Source organism: Chiloscyllium plagiosum, unplaced genomic scaffold (assembly GCF_037043375.1).
Source record: "Chiloscyllium plagiosum isolate Xiang-an unplaced genomic scaffold, Cpla_swu_hap1 HiC_scaffold_15, whole genome shotgun sequence".
Lineage (NCBI taxonomy): Eukaryota > Metazoa > Chordata > Chondrichthyes > Orectolobiformes > Hemiscylliidae > Chiloscyllium > Chiloscyllium plagiosum.
This window is the reverse complement of record NW_028270153.1, coordinates 26,766,199-26,785,190: the sequence shown is the minus strand read 5'-3', so window position 1 is coordinate 26,785,190 and position 18,992 is coordinate 26,766,199. Positions and strand designations below refer to the sequence as shown.

The window sequence follows — 18,992 nt, the reverse complement described above, 5'->3', positions numbered from 1 at the left end:
TTTACTCAAGACTTTTCACACAGAACAGAAGTAATTTGTAAATTACAGGTTTTGCAAATGGGCTCAGGCAAATACTCAGATTTGAAAATAATTTGATAAATACCTGTATTCAAGGAATAATTACAAAACTATGTAACCTGTAATGCAAATTTGAATTGCTCATACACATTCCTACCTGTTGCTTGTCGTGTTTGTCTGTGTGAATCTTCTTTAGAAGATTTTTTAGACGCTTATCATATTTCTTATTGCTGTTTTCATTCAGTTTTCTCACCTGTGCCACAAGGAAACATGGAATCTACAAAACAGAAAGAATTGCAGGAAACATGATTCTCAGTCTTCCATTTATCACTTCTCGTAAAGGGTAAAACAAATTGAGAATCCTCCAAAAACTTTTTTAGTTTAATTCACAGGTTTTTATCTGAATATATTTATTTCTGAAAATAATCAGGTCACAACTGAGTAAATGTAAAGAATTTCCATTTAGTGGGAAAGAAAAATTATTGATGATCTTTAAACAGTATTTATACTTATAGCTATTCATCTGAGACTGATTGCAGCCAACAATGTTTTAAATGTGCAGCCTGGTTTATAGAAGAGTTCTAAGCTTGGGCCATACCCTGCTATGCAGAGGCTAGCAGCTGGAGGTTGGGTTTTAAAAGTACGTGAAATTTGATCTTTAGTTTATTGAAATTTTCAATGGATTTAGTTCTCCATCAGTGTTTTATCTGAACAAGGTTAGAAACACCATGCAGTATCAAAGGGACATGCAACATATTTTGCTCCAGGGAAGGTGGCAGCACTTTGTAACAGATTCACAGTGACACAAAGAGAGCAACGCCAATACACTCCTGCATTGAAATCTCAGTTTTATTTCTATACACTTTTAAATATAAAGTATCCATCTACCTCAGTAGAAAATTCTGAGAAAGTAATTGGATCATTGCAGAAAGAATTAAAAACCTCAAATGAGAGATCAATGTCAATCTGTGGCCAAGAGGAATGATCAGCAACAAAGGTGAGCTAAGGTGTGGGGCTCTCTGTGAAACTGTGATTACATTCACTGGTACCATAGTAGGGCGAGGTGATCACATTCAGCCACGTCATGATGGAAATAAGTTGGTTACCAACTCCCTTCTTTCAGCTAGTCGCTGAATACTGTACTTGCTTGTGAAGGCCATGTTTGGGCTGTGGAACATATAGCAGACTGCAACAGGTATGAGATGAGCTGACTGACATCAAGATCTAGCTGCTCGGCATAGTTCCAATGTGCACTTCCTGTGCTACTGTCCTTAGCAAATTGAAGCCCAGCACACCCAGCAATAGAAGTGTATGTGTTCACAATCAGAGCTACTCTGGAGCTGATACAACAAAAATAGCAGGAAAAACCTGGCTGCTACATAACCAAATTGGGTGGCCAAACACATTTTCATTTTAGCATCTGACAAATTAACATACAGTCCAGAGAAGGTCCTGGTAGTGGATGAGCATCCGAACAACATTTGCAGCTTTTTCTGCCTGCTGCTTCTCTTTGCCATCAGGAATTTTGTTTGGAATTCCCTTGTGCAAGAAGAGGTTAGGGGCCATTATTGTTGAAACGTTCCAGAGATTCATCTTGTTTTTCTTCTCTTTATCAATCACTTTGCGAAGAAACTCTAAAAGAAGCTACAGAAAGTAAAATATTTTATTAAAATATACAATCATCAATTCCATTACTATTACAGATCAAGACCATAAGTAAACATGATGGAAGTAGATACCACATCAACATTATTCATCTAAATGTTAACTAAAGCATTTTTTCACAGAGAGGAAATTGGTGTGAGTTTGTTTGCTGAAGAATAGTAGCTTATCATTTGTATCCTATTTTCTTTGCAAAGAAAAAAATTAAGACAGTTTAATCATTTCAGCATTAATTATAATTCAGCTTGCTCAATATATTACATTGCATATCTGAACTATTGTGCATTACTCAAGAATAACTGAAAAGGTGCAAGTCAATTTCAGCAAATCATATAATGTTCAATCAAGCATTTGGGTTGCTCCTCCTAATTCTTCAATAATTGTTTGCTGTTTTTGTGCTTCAGTGAAGCACATTAGAAACAGACAAGTTATAGCTGTTGATGATGGTGTCATAACTAATTATGTTTGTTATTACTCCAAATGGAAAAACAAGTATGACTTTTTGTAAAAACTAAACTATGATTGGACTTGCTACATATTACTGATAACAAATTCAGATCAACTTTATAATTTCAGCCCCTTTTGTGTTTCAATATCAAATGAAATTAGCATTGCTATACTTGGCTTTTTGTATTCAATCGCCCATTCGTGTTTTTCCCAAAGATGGGTCCTTGGCTCATTGTCTATAGATGCTTCATCTTGAACCATTTCTTGGCAGCTTTTTGTCAGTGGCAGTTTGCCAGTGCATTCCATTCTCAAATACAAGATAAGGAGCTGGGTCCCAAATTTACCTCAGCCGAAACTGGAATCATAGAGTCATAGAGATGTACAACATGGAAACTTCGGTCCAACCCATCCATGCCGACCAGATATCCCAACCCAATCTAGTCCCACCTGCCAGCACCCGGACCATATCCCTCCAAGCCCTTCCTATTCATATACCCATCCAAATGGCTCTTAAATGTTGCAATTGTACCAGCCTCCACCACTTCCTCTGGCAGCTCATTCCATACACGTACCACCCTCTGTATGAAAACGTTGCCCCATAGGTCTCTTTTATATTTTTCCCTTCTCACCCTAAACCTATGACCTCTAGTTCTAGACTCCCTGAACCCAGGGAAAGGACTTTGCCTATTTACCCTATCCATGCCCCTCATAAGGTCACCCCTTAGCCTCCGATGCTCCAGGGAAAACAGCCCCAGCCTGTTTAGCCTCTCCCTATAGCTCAAATCCTCCAACCCTGCCAACATCCTTGTAAATTTTTTCTGAAACCTTTCAAGTTTCACAACATCTTTCCGTTAGGAAGGAGACAAGAATTGCACGCAATATTCCAACAGTGGCCTAATCAATGTCCTGTACAGCTGCAACAAAACCTCCCAACTCCTGTACTCAATACTCTGACCAATAAAGGAAAGCATACCAAACACTTTCTTCACTATCCTATCTACCTGCAATTCCACTTTCAAGGAGTTATGAACCTGCAGTCCAAGGTCTCTTTGTTCAGCAACACTCCCTAGGACCTTACCATTAAGTGTATAAGTTCTTCTAAGATTTGCTTTCCCAAAATGCAGCACCTCACATTTATCTGAATTAAACTCCATCTGCCACTTCACAGCCTATTGGCCCATCTGGTCAAGATCCTGTTGTAATCTGAGGTAACCCTCTTCGCTGTCCACTACATCTCTAATTTTGGTGTCATCTGCAAACTTACTAGCTATACCTCTTATGCTCGCATCCAAATCATTTATGTAAATGACAAAAAGTAGAGGACCCAGCACCGATCCTTGTGGCACTCCACTGGTCACAGGCCTCCAGTCTGAAAAACAACCCTCCACCACCACCCTCTGTCTTCTACCTTTGAGCTAGTTTTGTATCCAAATGGCCAGTTCTCTCTGTATGCCTAACCTTGCTAATCAATCTCCCATGGGGAACCTTGTCGAACACCTTACTGAAGTCCGTATAGATCACATCTACTGCTCTGCCCTCATCAATCCTCTTTGTTACTTCCTCAAAAAACTCAATCAAGTTTAATCTATGCCACTAGCATCTCCCTGATCATTCAGGAAACTGAGATAGCCAGATTGTTTTTTCCTTATTTTATGAAGCTAAGTTCTAAATTGTGAAAGCCATAATTTAGTAATGGGTAATGTATGGGTTTTAACCAAAGCTTAATTGTTGTCATGAATATTGTTGCATAAGGCAGTTTAACTGATACCATGGGATAAATCCTGTCCATCAGGATATAAAGGACTGTTTATTGAAGGAACTAACCTCTGAGTTGCAGTTTAATGCTAATTACAGAAGCCAGTAGAAATATGTACTTAAGTTAGGCCTGATATCTCACAAGAGATTAACATGTAATCAGATGTAATGTAACTAGATATTTAGTACTATGTATGACTCTGCACTGTTTATATGATTCATCTGACAAAGACTTCAAGTGTGCATTCTTCTTATTATCAGCAACTTTGACTCATACCAAAAGGAAGGATTGGCAGTAAAGAGTCTCCCCAAGGTACTACAGATGGTTCCAATGAACTCAAACACAACATAAAACATGTTGGGAATGAGCTGGATTTAGCCATACATATCAAAAATCTCCTCCATGTGCTGGAATGTTCTATGCAATATTAGTTTGACTACCTCAATCTAACCTCTGGTTGTCATCTTACAGACAAGGATAAGCCTGACCATAACAGGGAAGAACCTTGACAATTGCTTCAGAGAAACAACATGCAAATTGAAAATGGGAAGAAGAATGCCACACCACAGTCAGGAGCACTCTGCTGAGGTTCAGGCTGAGATACTTCATTCAGGCAAAGTAGACAAGCAGTTTACTCTCATCTAGCCATGCTGCACTAGGAGTATTTGAGATGAACACTATACCTGAAACTTTTCAATATGGTGCCCCCCACTATTTCTTTTAGTAGATCTGTCGTAGGCCATAACAGAAGGGTACTCTGGGCAGACTCCATGCCATCTTCTCTCCTTCTTCTGAATCTTTCCAATCAGGCCAGAGTACAGCCACACATACAATTTTAAATTAGCTAAGGGAAATGTGCTTTCTGAATCTATCCAACCATGAGAGCTGGTTGTTTTGGCTGCATGGGCCCCAACACCCAATATTCAAGGAAAAGACTTTGGGGAATCTGAGTAATGAAAACATGCTCAGGTTTTCTTAGAACAAGCCATGCACAGGCCTCAACACCAGAACTACAGATGATCAGAACACATTAAACAATCTTCATACATTATGTCCACGATAACAGTGACCACTCTACCCATCACCCTTAAGGCTCGGCATGCCAGCTGATTGTATCCAAATTGGTGCAACCCCTGATCTGGAACCTGTTTCCATTGTGGATCTGGATCTTGATGCTGAGATATAGTCTCATTAGCAGGAATGATGAGTCAGCATACAGAGGGGAGGTGCAGCGGCTAACAGACTGGTGAAAAGCCAACGACCTGTCTCTGAACCTGGACAAAATGAAAGAGATGGTTGTTGACTTCAGGAGGGCATGGAGCAATCACTCTCTACTGGACATCAACAGCTCCGCCGTGGAGATCATGAAGAGCATGAAATTTCTTGGCATCCACCTGGTGGAGAATCTCACCAGGTCCCTCAACACCAGCTCCATAGCCAAGAAAGCACAGCAGCGTCTCTACTTTCTACATAGGTTGAGGAAAGTCCACTTCCCATTCCCCATCCTCACCACATTCTACAGAGGGCTCATTGAGAGTACCCTGAGCTGTTGCATCACTGCCTGCTTCAGGAATTGCACCGTCTCGGATCATAAAACTCTACAACGGATAGTGAGGACAGCTGAGAGGATCACCAGGGTCTCTCTTCCCTCTATGACAGACATTTACTCCACACGCTGCTTCTGAAAGGCTAAGAGCATTGTGGACGACCCCACACATCCTTCATTCAAACTCTTCTCCTTCCTGCCATCTGACAGAAGATACCGGAGCATTCGGTCTCTCACAGCCAGACTGTGCAATAGTTTCTTCTCCCATGCCATCAGGCTCCTTAACACTCTATTCCATTTCCAATGTTTGGATGACTTTTTGAATTGCTGTTGAAACAATGTTTATTAATGATCATTCATTGTTACATTATAGTCTGTCCACCACTGTGCCTATTGTCTTGTCTTGTCAGGAATTACTGAGCTGTTTTGCATATTTTGCAATTTTCTATGCACTTTATGCTGCCCTGTGTATATCTATACTCTCATGTAGTCTGTGTGTTCATGTAGCAACTTCGTCCTGGGGGAACACTGTCTCATTTTTATTGTACCAGCTCTATATGGTAGAAACAACAAATAAAGTTACTCTACTCTACGTAAGATCAGATAATCTGTTGGTTAGGGTGATAAAATTTGAGAAAACACCTTCCTCTTCTATGAATAGGATGGTGAGCTCTATTTGTCTGCTTGAATACACAGACAGCCTCTGTTTAATACTTCACCTGAAAGATGCTCCAATGGATCAGCCCTCCTTTAGCATTTGATTTGCCCTAATTACATTCCAGCCTATATTTTGAGGCCTGAGACTACAGCTGGAAGTAAGCTACCACTTTAAAAACACAATGAAATAAATAAAACACAGATTTGCCACTAAAATTAAACGCATAAAATTGATCCATGAATGAGAAGAAGCAATTATTAAAAACTATGAATCAAGATTTCATCTGATCACTATGAATGAATAAAGTCATTACATTATGATGGAAGTTCTCTCTTGTAACTATTTCTCGCAAATTTATAAGCTTGTTTTTGCAAAGTTCACATATAATGCAGCTGAGAGTAAAGCAAGGGCGTCTTATCTCAAGGTCCTCATTCTGCTGGGAATGGATGGCTGATCTATTGCTGGTGGTGAGGCTGCAGTGACATTGCAGACTGAGAATACATCAGCCAGGTGCTGCCATACGGCTGCTTAGGACCAGGCAAGGAAGTGTGTTGTGCTTATGGAACTTATTGAATCTAGCTATGTTTTATTTTGTTCTTCCTTATAGGCATTCACAATCCAAACCACAGGCCGCAGTCACTGGACACTGAAGACATGGTGATATGGTGACCCAAAAAATGGACCATCATCTCCCCCTCTCTCCACCAGCTCAGCTACACCCACCTGGGTTGATTTTAGAAACAGAATCACTTTCTGGTGAGTGCAGCAAAGGAACATCTCAGGTAAGAGAGGCTGTGACAGGTGGGTGCCAGACATTCAGAGGACTGTTGGGGATCAGAGTCAGCTTGAAGAAGATGAGTCATCTGGTCACAGCAAACAAGATGACTGCTGAAAATACAGCACAGATCAGAGGAACATGTGGCAGAGTTTCACAGAGCATGGAGGTGTCCATGCAGACCATAGGCTCTGGCAGGTCTTTGGCATTATGTTGTATTTCTGAAATGAAAGGGTTGACTTATCGAGGTCTGCTGAGCAGGTTAGGCCTTTATTCATTAGAGTTTATCAGAATGAGAAGTGATCTTATTGAAACATACAAGATTCTGAACTTGACAGGGTAGATGTTAAGAACATGTTTCACCAGTGAGATAGTTGTATACTAAGGGGCAAAAGTAAAGAATAAGGGTACACCCATTTGAAATTGGGCTACGGAGGAATTTCTTCTCCCAGTTGGTCGTGAATATTTGGAATTCTCTGCACCAGAGACTTGTTGAGGCCAAATCACTGAAATATTTAAAAAGAGGCAAATCCATTTTTCAAACATCCGAGAGTTGACGGCAATGCTAAGTTGGCACAAAAGAAAAAGTTGAGGACTGGGCAGGAGAGTCACGATTTTGTTCAAAGGTGTGGCACGTTTGAGGGGCCAAATGGCCTACTCTTGCTTTTAATACTTATGTTCTTATGGTTGCATAACTGACCAGGAAGCAAACTTTCACAGCTGACTGGCATATGAGGTGACCGTGTTACTTCTGGTCATCCTCTGTGCTTTCCTTGAAGCTAAGATGTTCCTGACAATGGATAAATCTCCCTCCAACATTACCCCTTGCTACCATCCATGCTTTACTGTATCCTCCCTTTACAGATATAGTTGCCCTTCACAATTCTTCTACCCAGTTTGCAAAACCTAACCCTCATCAATAGGCTTAGGAACTGTCCCAAGCCAGTGCCACCCAATCCCGTGTTCCCCACACCCACTTTCCCCTTCACTTTCCCCCTGTTGGAACTGACAGGCTGATTGTGGCCAATCCCAACAGCACCATGAACGGACAACTCTGGATGAGAATTCACCAGACCTTTGACTAATGCCTGTACATATCCCTAACTGCTTTAGCCTAAACTCCATCAAATCCCCAAGCTGGCAACTATGGAGCCATACGACTGACTATGACCCACTCCCAGACTGCAGAAACACTAACCCCTGACCAAGAGAAACGAACAAGAGTTTAAAAATGTGTTGCTGGAAAAGCGCAGCAGGTCAGACCGCATCAAAGGAACAGGAGAATCGACGTTTCAGGCATAAGCCCTTCTTCAGGAATCTGCAGTCCTCACTTTCTCCTAAAGGAACAAGAGTATCCACCTAGCGCCTTGACCCTGCTCTGCAATTCTGTAAGTTCATGGCTGATTGGATTTTAACATCAGCTGTACATTCTTGCATCCTCCAATAATCTTTCATCTCCTTGATAATCAAAAATCTACCTCTTCCTTAAAAGAATATGCAAACATAGCCTTTTGAGGAAGGGAATTCCAAAGTCTCACAACTCAGAGACAAAAGACTTTCCACATCTCTGTTCCAAATCACCAACCACTCATTTTTAATCTAGTTCTAGATTCTCCCACAACAAAAAAACATCATTTCAACATCACCCAGTCAAGTCCCCTTCAGATCTTATATGTTTCAAGTAAGTGCACATGACTTTTCAAAACACTAGAGCATACAGATCTATCTGTCTAGCCTTTATTCATAACACAATTCACTAATTCCAGGTATCAGTCTATTAAACGTTCTCTGAATTGCTTCCAACACGTTAATATTTCCCATAAGTACAGTGAATAGCACTGTACACAGTACACCAGATCGGTCTCATTAATGCCCTGTATAACTGAAGCGTAACATCCCTCCTCTTGCATTCAATCACCTGTGCAATAAAAATTAACATTCTATTAGTTTTCCTGATTATTTGCTGTACCTGCATATGAACTTTGTGATTCATGTAATCCGCCACCCAATCTCTCTACATCTCAGCTCTGCTTCGACCAAACTATGGCTATAAGACCATGAGAAATAGGAGTAGGAGTGTGTCATTCAGTCTCTTAAGCCTGCTCTGTCACTCAGAATCATATCCGATCTGATGTTCCTCATGCCCACTTTCCTGCTCTTTCCCCATACTGATAAAGAATCTATCGCAATCTTAAATAAAAAGACTCTGCCCCTGCAGGTCTCTGTGGCAAGGAGTTCCAAAGACTCTCAACCCTCTGAGACAAGAAATTCTTCTATATCTCAATCATAAATCGGTGCCCCTTAATTCTGAGATATGCTCTATGGTCCTAGACTCATGAGAGGAAACACTCTCTCTTAGCATTTCACCTGTCAGGCCCCTTAACAATCTGACATGTTTCAATCATATCACCTCATTCTTCTAAGCTCCAATGAGTAGGGTCCAAAACGGTTTAGCCTTCGCTCACAAGACAATCCTTCCATATCAGGGATCATCTCCTTTGAACTGCTTCTAAAGGCAATGTTATCTTTTCTTAAATAAAGCAACCAAAACTGCTCACAGTACTCCAAGTGTTATCGCACCATCACCTTGTACACAGTTCCAGTCTGACTTCCCCACTTTCAAACTCCAATCCCCTTGAAATAAGGGCCAACATTTCATTATCCTTCCTGATTATTTGCAGCATTTGTGTGCTAGCTTTCAATGTTTCATGCCAAGTACTCAAGCCCCTTTCTGTTGTAGCTTTCTGCAGATTTTCTCCATTTAAATAATATTTTGTTCTCCCTTTCAAAATGAACAACATCACATTTTCCCATTTTATACACCATTTGCCAACTTTCTTAACCTATTAAAATCTCTGCAAGCTGTTTGTAACCCTCTTAGAACCTGCCTTTCCATCTATTTTTGTGTCAGTTGCAAATTTGCCTATAGTATATTCACTTCATTCCTTCAAGTCATTAATATATTGCAAACAGTTGCAGTCCCAGCACTGATCACATTGGAATCCCACTGAGCTGAGAAAGAAGTCTTATGCCCATTCACTGTTCCTGCCCATTAGCCAATTCTCTGTCCATGTTAATATACTATGTCCAACACTATAGGCTCTTATGTCTTAACCTTTTGTGAAGTAGGGTGTCGAATGCCTTCTGGAAGTCCGAATACATAATGTCTACTTGTTCTCCTCTAACAACTCTGGTTGAGACTTCCTCAAAAACTCTAATTTGTTAGACAAGATTTCTCTTTCATGAAGCTATGCTAACTCCGCTTGCATTAGATTATGATTTTCCAAATGTTTGGAAGATGATTAGATTAGATTCTCTACAGTATGGAAACAGCCCTTTGGCCCAACAAGTCCACACCGACCCTCCGCAGAATAACCCACCCAGACCAATTTCCCTCTGACTAACACTATGGGTAATTTGCCATGGCCAATTCACCTGACCTGCACATCTTTGGATTGTGGGAGGAAACCAGAGCAACCGGAGAAAACCCACGCACACACGGGGAGAACGTGTAAACTCCACACAGACAGTTGCCTGAGGCAGGAATTACTTCCTTAATCATTAATTCTAATACTGTTCTTCTTGTGTCTGCACCCCAGATGAGAAATCCTAACCCTCGGTACCAAGTAGGCAACACAGCCTTCGAGACTCTCAATCCTGGCCACAGAGAACAGCAGCTATTCCCTTAACTATACTCTGCCTGATTACAGCCATATTTCTCTTTTCTCTCTCCTCTTCAATGGCTCTCTGTACCACAGTGCTATGGTCAGTTTTCTCATTTTCCTTACTGCTCCTGCTCTTGTCCACACATTCTTATCCATGAATCTTAAACCTGATAGACAAGCTCAAGGGCTGAGGCTCCTTCAGCCTTCCTCCTGGATTCCTCTACCTACCTCACTGGGAGTCACACCTTCCTGTCCCTGACCACTGACTGAATTCGGGGTAGTTAATCTAAGGAGTGTGACTGCCTTCTAAAACACAGCATCCAGGTAACTCTCCCCCTCCCTGATGTGTCACAGAGTTCAAAGCTCAGATTCCAGTTCATCCACTCCAAGCCGGAGATCCTCAATCAATCAACACTTTCTACAGATGCCATCACTGTGAACAATGGGGTTCATCAGCTCCCACATTGTGCAGGCTTAAATCTATCCTGTTAAAAAGTGCCTTACAAACTATGAACCAAAAAGGCAAGAAAAATCACTTTTTGCCCTCTGTACTAAATACCCACACTGCCCCGAATACCCACATTGCCCCAAATTCCCACACTGCCCCAAAATCCCCAAAGTATCTATTCAGTTCATATGTGCCTCACTCTGGATGTTATCCCTTCTTCCTGATCTTGCGAAGCATACTGACTGTGCATTGTCAACAGGCCCTCTCTTAGATACAGCTGAGATGATTCACACTGGATAAGCTTTAATAGTAATCAACATCCACTCAGGCCTTATTCAGGCTTCAGGTGATTGTATGGTAACTGAATAACTGCATAATAGCAAACAACACATGCTAGACACCTGCAGTAATTTGCTCCTACATTATATTTAACGGGAATCTCACCTCAACATCCAGCAGATACGGAAAAGATGCAGCATGTTGCACCTGACATCAAGGTAAGCTCCTTCAAAATTATTATGTGATACTGCCACACATCTCACTACATCGTATATTGTTCAGGTCCCTATAAGATTCTGCCCTAGTTAACCACATTTATTTTCTTGCAGTAGCAGCAGCAGAACTGGATAGGCCCAGGCAGTAACAATTTCAGCAGCAGTTTTAGTAAAGAGCCAAAGTCTATATCTCTCTTCTGTTAACTCATAATTAGTTGGGAAAAAGTAGAGTCGCATTCTAAAAAGGAACTTAAAACTTTGTTGCAACCAAACCAGAAGATTGAGAAAGAGGGAAGGAGATCTATCTCTCCTCACCTGGTGGCAATAGGGTACAGTCGACTCCACTTGGAATCTGACTAACATTAAAAAGACCAGAGATGAAAATGGTTTGACACTATTTTGACAGAAACCTTCATCAAAGATTAACTTTCCTGTTTCTAAGCTGGGAGAAGTAGAAATAGCCATTAGTAATGTTCTGTTTCTGTCTGCCCACATAATTCAAAGCTGATTCAAACAAAAGACAAAGCTGTAATCAGAGCATTTAAAATTAGAATATTAAATCTGGTGATGATACAGTGCATTTAAGAATACTGTTTCAATATAGATTTTATTATTTTACTTAACAATGATGTGGAACATCAATAAAACATACCATAGTACCATAAGATACAGAACAGAATTAGGTCATTTGGCCCATTGAGTTGTTCCACCATTCGATCATGGCTGAAATGTTTCTCAACCCCTTCTCCTGCTTTCTCCCCTTAACCCTTGATCTCCCTACTAATCAAGAACCTATCTTTCTCTGTCTTTAAGACACAATGACTTGACCTCCACAGATTTCTGCAGAAATTAGTTCCACAGATTCACCACCTTCTGGCTGACAAAATTCCTCCTCATCTCAATTCTAAAGGATCATTCCCTCATTCTGAGCCTGTGCCCTTGGGTCCTTGTCTCTCCCACTAATGGAAGCATGTTCTCCACGTCCACTTTATCAAGGCCTCTCAGTATTCTATTTCCAAGTATAGAAGAGGAAAATTTGTATTGCATACAGTTCTGGACACCACACTCCCAAAAGGATGTGAATGCTTTGGAGTGGGTACAGAAAAGGTTTACAAGTTTGTTACCTGGGATTGGGGATTTTAGCTATGAAGAAAGGTTGGATAGACTGGATTTGTTTTCACTGTATCGCAGGAGGTTAAGGGACAACCTGATAGAAGTTTATAAGATCGTGAATGGCATGGATTGAGTGGAAGGTATGGGGCTTTTTTCACAGGGAGGAGGAGTCAATTACTAGGGGTCACAAGTTCAAGTGCGAGGGCGGGAAGTTTAAAAGAGATGTGCAAGGCACGTCTTTCACACAAAGGGTGGTGAGTGCCTAGTACACAAAGCTCGAGGAAGCAGTGGAAGCAGACATAATACCAGTATTTAAGAAGCACCTGGATGAATACATGAATAGCAAGGGAACAGAAGGATATGGATCCTGTGAGTGAATACAAGTTAAGTTTGAATATGGAAGGGCAAAATGTGTCGGTACAGCACTGGAGGGCAAAAGGGCCTGTTCCTGTGCTGTATTGTTCTTTGTTCTTTCTTCTTTAGGAATACTAATCGGCAAGTCGTCATTATCCATATGGGGACCCTGAAGACTAAATCAAAGCATTCAATTTATTCTAAACAACTCTACAGTTATTGTGTCTACAAAGACAAAGAAATCTGTTCATATACCCCTCCAGATTTATGCAAAGAACCTGACCATAGTCCTAAATTTGCCTCATCCAACTGATACAGCAGTGTTTAAAACAGAATGCTGAGTTTATCTTGTCTGCACCTTTCTTATGGATATTGATCAATAAAAGATACCTTCCATCACTTCCTTTCAAGGTTGAATTGCATAATTTTTGTCAGCTTTTTTTAATAAATTGTGGTGGTGGTAATTCTTTGACATTGGGAATCCTTTGTTGCTGTAATAAATCCTACCTTAAGTGTAGCTCTGTATGCATCTGGAAGGATCACCACAAGGAGATTCAGGGCATGAATCATTTGTATTTGATCAGAGATATCTAAAATAAACAAAGTTGTTGCATTAGGTGAAACCAAAAAAGAGATAAAATAAGCCATGTGCTTCTCTTTTAATGAAAATAAAAACGCAAAGAATCGCGTCACACAGAACATGGTCATTTGGGTAGAGTCTCTAGTAGAGGTATTCAATTAGTCGCTCTCCCATTTGCTTTCTCAATAGCCTAGTAGATTTCTTTCCTTCAATTATTTATCAAATTCAATTTTCAATATTACTATTGAAACTGCTTTGACCACCTTTTTACTGTGTGCAATCTTTTACAATCATTTTCTGTCTTCTGTCCTTCAGCCGATTTTGCATCCATGTTGTCAATGTTGTCGTAATCTGATGGATTTTAATTTCATTTGTAAATTAGTGATAAATTTAATCAAAATTTTATCAACTGTATTTCTGAACCCCACAGACAGATCATCCTCTAGTCCATCAAAGAACTCAGTCAAGTCAATCAAACATGATTTGACTTTAATAACTCCATGCTGGCTTCATTTATTGTCCAAATGGATAGACTACTTCAGTATAATGGCAACGACATAAACAGGACATACCTTTGACTGTTGCAAAAGCAGTCACATATTCTGCTGTTAACAAGGGATATGGCAATTCACGGATAAACATCTTTAATAAACCTGACAAATCATTTTGGTGGGCATTTTTCCAGTCAAAACATTTTTGGTAAAAATTTGCATCCAGCTCCTTCTGTAAATTCTGTAGGCAAAGCAGGAAATGTATTAATTCAAAAATAAATAGAATGTTACAATTCCAAAAATACCTGTCAGTAAGTTTGTTTTAGTTCATTTACGGTTTCTTTAAAGTACCTTTATTCTAGCTACAGATCCTGAAATGCGAAGAATCCCTTCTGTTTCCAAACCATTTTCTTCCAGACAGCTCAGCAACTATGGGAAAAAAGAATTAGTTTTGTGTTGTAACAGGCCATAATGTATAATGCATTCACCTAAAAGTCCTCTGTTGCTATTTTGGCCAATGAATTAACCCATCTTTGTTAAACTGGTTAGTGCTCCATTAATTTTGAATGTTCAGACTAGCTTTATTTTAACGTATTCGTAGCATAATCTGAGATTTTATGGTCCTCAATTACTGGATGTATTCTCAACTGAGGTATTCTAGAAATTTGAAATTGAATTCCATGAGATAGTAAAGCCCCTGCTCCATAAGTTAAAATGTCAGGGTTGAAGAGTGGGGATCTCCCCCACAGCCACAGCTCACCCACAGCAACTTAATGCTGGGAATACTATTAGTTGCTTTAAGACAAGATTTTTATCCCTATCTCAGTAGGACGGGAACATAGGAATTAAAAGCAGGACTAGGCCTCTTGACCTTTAAACCATGCTCTGCCATTCAATAATTCACTCCGATTGTGGTCTCAACTCCACTTTCTTGTCTGTCACCCACAACCTGGTGTCCTCTATTAAAAATCTATTCAATTCTGCTTTGACTAAATTCGGTGACCCAGCTTCCATTACTTTGTGGAGAATGAAATTGCATATATTATTGGGCCCCCGAGAAAAAAAATTCTCCTTTTTCAAGGAAGATGTCTGATTCTTAAACTGCTTCCCTAATTCTAGTCTCCCAATCCTCCAGTCCTCTCAGAATCATGTATGCTTCAATAATATCACCTCTCATTCTTTTAAACCTCGCTGAGTATAGGACAGAGACTGTTCATGCTCCTTCCATTAAGAAAAGCCCTGCATTCCAGAAATGAGTTAAATGAACAATCCCTAAACTAATGAACAATATATTTTTTCAAATAAAGGTACTAAAACTGTGCAGAGAATTTAAGATACAATTGATCCAAGGCCCTGTAAAGCTTGAGTAAACATTTTATGTTCATTCCCCTTACAATAAAAGCCAAATTTCCATATGCCACTCATTGCACCAATCATATTCTGGCAGGACCTGGATGAAGCAACTCAGTTTAACTATTCAGACGACGTATTCAGGTATAGAAAGCAGCCTGACAACCAGTTACCTGAAGCTCTATAGTCCCAGTAGTGGCAAGGCACGAGATGAATGCTGCTAAACATGGCAGTCTTACCATGCCAAGGAGCCCAGGATTGGTGTTTTCACCAAGGGAGTGGGGGTCGGGGGAGTAGTTCAAGTGGCCAAGTTGGGGAATGACCTTACAGGGCAAGGGGTGCCAGAATAGGGAAAGTGGGGAGCTGTCTCTGATGAGTCCAGCGATAATGCAAAAGAGATACCTTACTTGACACCTGCCTGTGCAACTAAAACTGCTGTGCTTCCTACAGAGTGTGGGCCTCTCTCTGCCACAGGTAATATGTTAATTCACCCACTTCAAGACTCATTGCCCCAAGGGCAAACAAACCACCCTCCCACATACCCACCTCACCTCTCTCCCCTCCCCCCTTTAAACTTTAGGGCAGAGGCAGTGGAAGTCCACCCACTTGATTTTACCTTCCATCCTGCCTTCAAATGCTTGGAACTTATAAATTCTGCTTCTAGAATTTTTTATTTGTCTCTTTCTTTCCTGAAATCTCTATTATAATAAAACAAAAGGGCTCACCTCTTTAAGGAACAATGGAACTTTAGTGTTGGGATCAATCCTCTGATCATTTTCAATTAGATGTGTGAGTGGGACACCGAAAATTTTATTATCTGCGCATAAAGAAAAGGTGGATTGGTCCAGCAGTCCTGGTGTGATGATTAGAAGCTCCCTCCTATGGTTCTGCCATTCTCAAAGTTGTGAATGGTTCTGTACACTGTTAATTTTGAAATCTAAGTATTTTGAGCACTAAGCTTGAGGTTTACCTGGTTGACAATCAGTGACTAGTGTGTGCCTCAGGAATCAGTGTTGGGACTGCAATTGTTTACAGTTTACATAGATGATTTGGAGTTGGGAGACCAAGTGTGGTGTGTCAAAGTTCTCAGATTACATTGAGATGAGTGGTAGAGCAGAGTGTGCAGAGGACACTGAAAGTCTACAGAGGGATATGAACAGGTTAAAGAAGTCTGGCAGATGAAGTACAATGTTGGTGAGGTCATCCATTTTGGTAGGAATTACATCAAAATGGACTATTATTTAAAAAGGTGAAAAATTGCAGCACTCTGCTATGCAGAGAGACTTGGGTGTCCTTGTGCATGAATCATAAAAAATTGGTTTGCAGGTGCGGTACGTGATTAAGAAGGTAAATGGAATATTGTCCTTCACTGCTCAAGGGATGGAGTTTAAAAACAGGGATGTTATACTGCAGCTAGAGAGGGTGCTGGTGAGACCACACATGGAGTACATTTTGGTCTCCTTACGTGAGAAAGGATGTACTGGCACTGGATGGATGCATAGGAGGTTCACTAGGTTGATTTGGGAATTGAGAAAGTTGACTTATGAGGAGAGATTGGGTAAACTGGGACTATACTCATTGGAAGTTAGAAGAATGATGGGGCAACATATGAATTATGAAGGGAATAGATAAGATAGAAGGAGGGAGAATTTTTCTACTAGCGGATGAAATGAGAACTAGAGAGCACAGCCTCAAAATAATGGGGAGCAGATTGAGAACTGACTTGAGGTGGAACATTTTCACCAAAAGGATTGAGATTCTGTGGAATTCCCTACCTCATTGAATGTTTTTAAGGCAAAGACAGACAGATGTTTGAACAGTAAAGTAATTAAGGGTTATGGTGAAAGGGCAAATAAGTGGAACTGAGTCCACAAAAAGATCAGCCATGATCTTATTGAATTGAGGAGCAGGCTCAAGGGATAAGATGGCTTACTCTTGCTCCTATTTCTTATGTTCTTATGTTAGCCGGGATCCTTCACACAGGGTGATCTTTATTGAACAGAAGATGAGGAGGAAGGCAGAATCTCAAAGAGACTCGATTATGAGTGTTCTTAGTGGCCAGCTTTACAACTGCACTGGAAAACTATCCACATAGCTGCAGGTGGCAAAGGGGAGAAGCTACCTTCAGTAAAAATTTTACCTTCTCAGTTATTAAATGAAGCTTTTGTTCAGATAGGCTAGAAATAAACTGCTTAAGATTCTCCTAACCAGCCAAGTTTAGGGATTTTAATCAGCTTGTTCAGACATGTTATGACACACCAATGAATCAGGTGGATCTTGAACTCAAGCCTTCTGGCACAGAGGTGGGACACTACCACTGTGCTACAAAAGCCAGCTAATTTTAATCGTGATGAAAACTCTAAATTTCGTTAATCGTTAATATGATGAAGTGTTTTGTTACAAACTGAGTGGTGACCTTATAGAAGTTTATAAAATCATGAGGGGCATGTATAGGGTGAATAGCCAGTGTCTTTTTTCTAGGGTAGGGGTGTCCAAAACAAGAGGGCAGAGATTTAAGAGGGAAAAGGACCTGAGGGGTAACATTTTCATGCAGAGGGTGGAGTGTGTATGGAACAAGCTGCCAGAGGAACTGGTGGAGGCTGGTACAATTACAACATTTAAAAGGCATCTGGATAGGTATCTGAAAAGGAAGGGCTCAGAGAGATATGGGCCAGATGCTGACAAATGAGACTAGGTCAGATTGGGAGGTCTGGTTGGCACGGACAAGTTGGCACTAAGGATTTGTTTCTGTGTTGTATGACTCTATCGTTCTATATATCAATACTTTCCATCAAGTACATCATTGGCAAAGGTTTAAGAGAGTGCACTCAACACTTACCATACGTTTTCGTTTTCACTGTTTTGTGTCGCTTCACTTCCAAATCCAAGACATCAAACAGAGCTGTTAGTTCAATTAGTGCCAAAGTGTGAATTCTTTTCATGTCCTGTGCCGAGAGGTCACCTATCCTTGTTACTCCTAGTTTATTCTTGCACCTTCTGTATTGCTTTGAAAATAAGAGTATAGCATTTAATCTCAGAAATAAGATGTTGCTGGAGAATTCACCCCAAGTTGCATTGCATTGTCCGAATATTGACTGAATGTGATGATGAAGAATACCTTACTCTCCCTTAGCTTTTCCTTTTTGATTAAGTGACTGTCTACAGAGCTTGATAATTTTCAAATTTACAAAATGTATATACAAACTTGTTAAAACAGACACGATTAAGATACATAAGTAAACAATACCTACTCATACCTCACCAGACAAAATATACCCACAAGAGAGTGATCATAATGTGAATATGGTGCAAAATGGAAGCATTTATATTGACTGATTATTCAGTTCTCTCAGCTCTCAGTATAAAATAGGCTAGCACACAAACTTTGTTCAGGTCAATTTCAGAATGCGTCGAGATAAATAATTAAAATGACTTACAGGCAAAGTCCCATCATCATTTCTCTTCTTGGGGAGCTTTTTATACTGTACACTGTTTCGCAAAATTGCTGCTTGCTCAGAATAAGAAATATCAAAAGATATAAATTTTGTCTTCGAAATTTCATCCTGTGTTGGTGATGTAGTCTCATGTTCATCAGAACAAGCTAAGAGAAAAGAAATAGAGAATTTGGTGATAAA

At 40.3% G+C, this 18,992-nt stretch overlaps 1 protein-coding gene and 1 long non-coding RNA gene across 6 annotated transcripts in view; one reads left to right on the top strand and one right to left on the bottom strand.

Annotated features, from left to right (window-relative positions):
- The window catches only part of LOC148147635 (uncharacterized), a 311,747-nt gene that overhangs the window by 165,139 nt on the left and 127,616 nt on the right, over positions 1-18,992 (top strand). The window contains exon 3 of the long non-coding RNA XR_015759553.1: positions 6,695-6,843. This is a non-coding gene — a long non-coding RNA (uncharacterized LOC148147635). The remainder of the gene's footprint in view (positions 1-6,694; positions 6,844-18,992) is intronic.
- Positions 1-18,992, bottom strand: part of arhgap40 (Rho GTPase activating protein 40) — a 132,361-nt gene that overhangs the window by 9,801 nt on the left and 103,568 nt on the right. For all 5 annotated transcript variants that reach the window (XM_043710572.2, XM_043710571.2, XM_043710570.2 and 2 more), the window contains 8 exons: positions 18,795-18,958; positions 18,197-18,362; positions 16,083-16,174; positions 14,359-14,436; positions 14,089-14,248; positions 13,444-13,526; positions 1,456-1,662; positions 176-295 (listed from right to left, as the gene is read on the bottom strand). In XM_043710572.2, the coding sequence (XP_043566507.2) occupies positions 176-295; positions 1,456-1,662; positions 13,444-13,526; positions 14,089-14,248; positions 14,359-14,436; positions 16,083-16,174; positions 18,197-18,362; positions 18,795-18,958 (1,070 nt within the window). The remainder of the gene's footprint in view (positions 1-175; positions 296-1,455; positions 1,663-13,443; positions 13,527-14,088; positions 14,249-14,358; positions 14,437-16,082; positions 16,175-18,196; positions 18,363-18,794; positions 18,959-18,992) is intronic.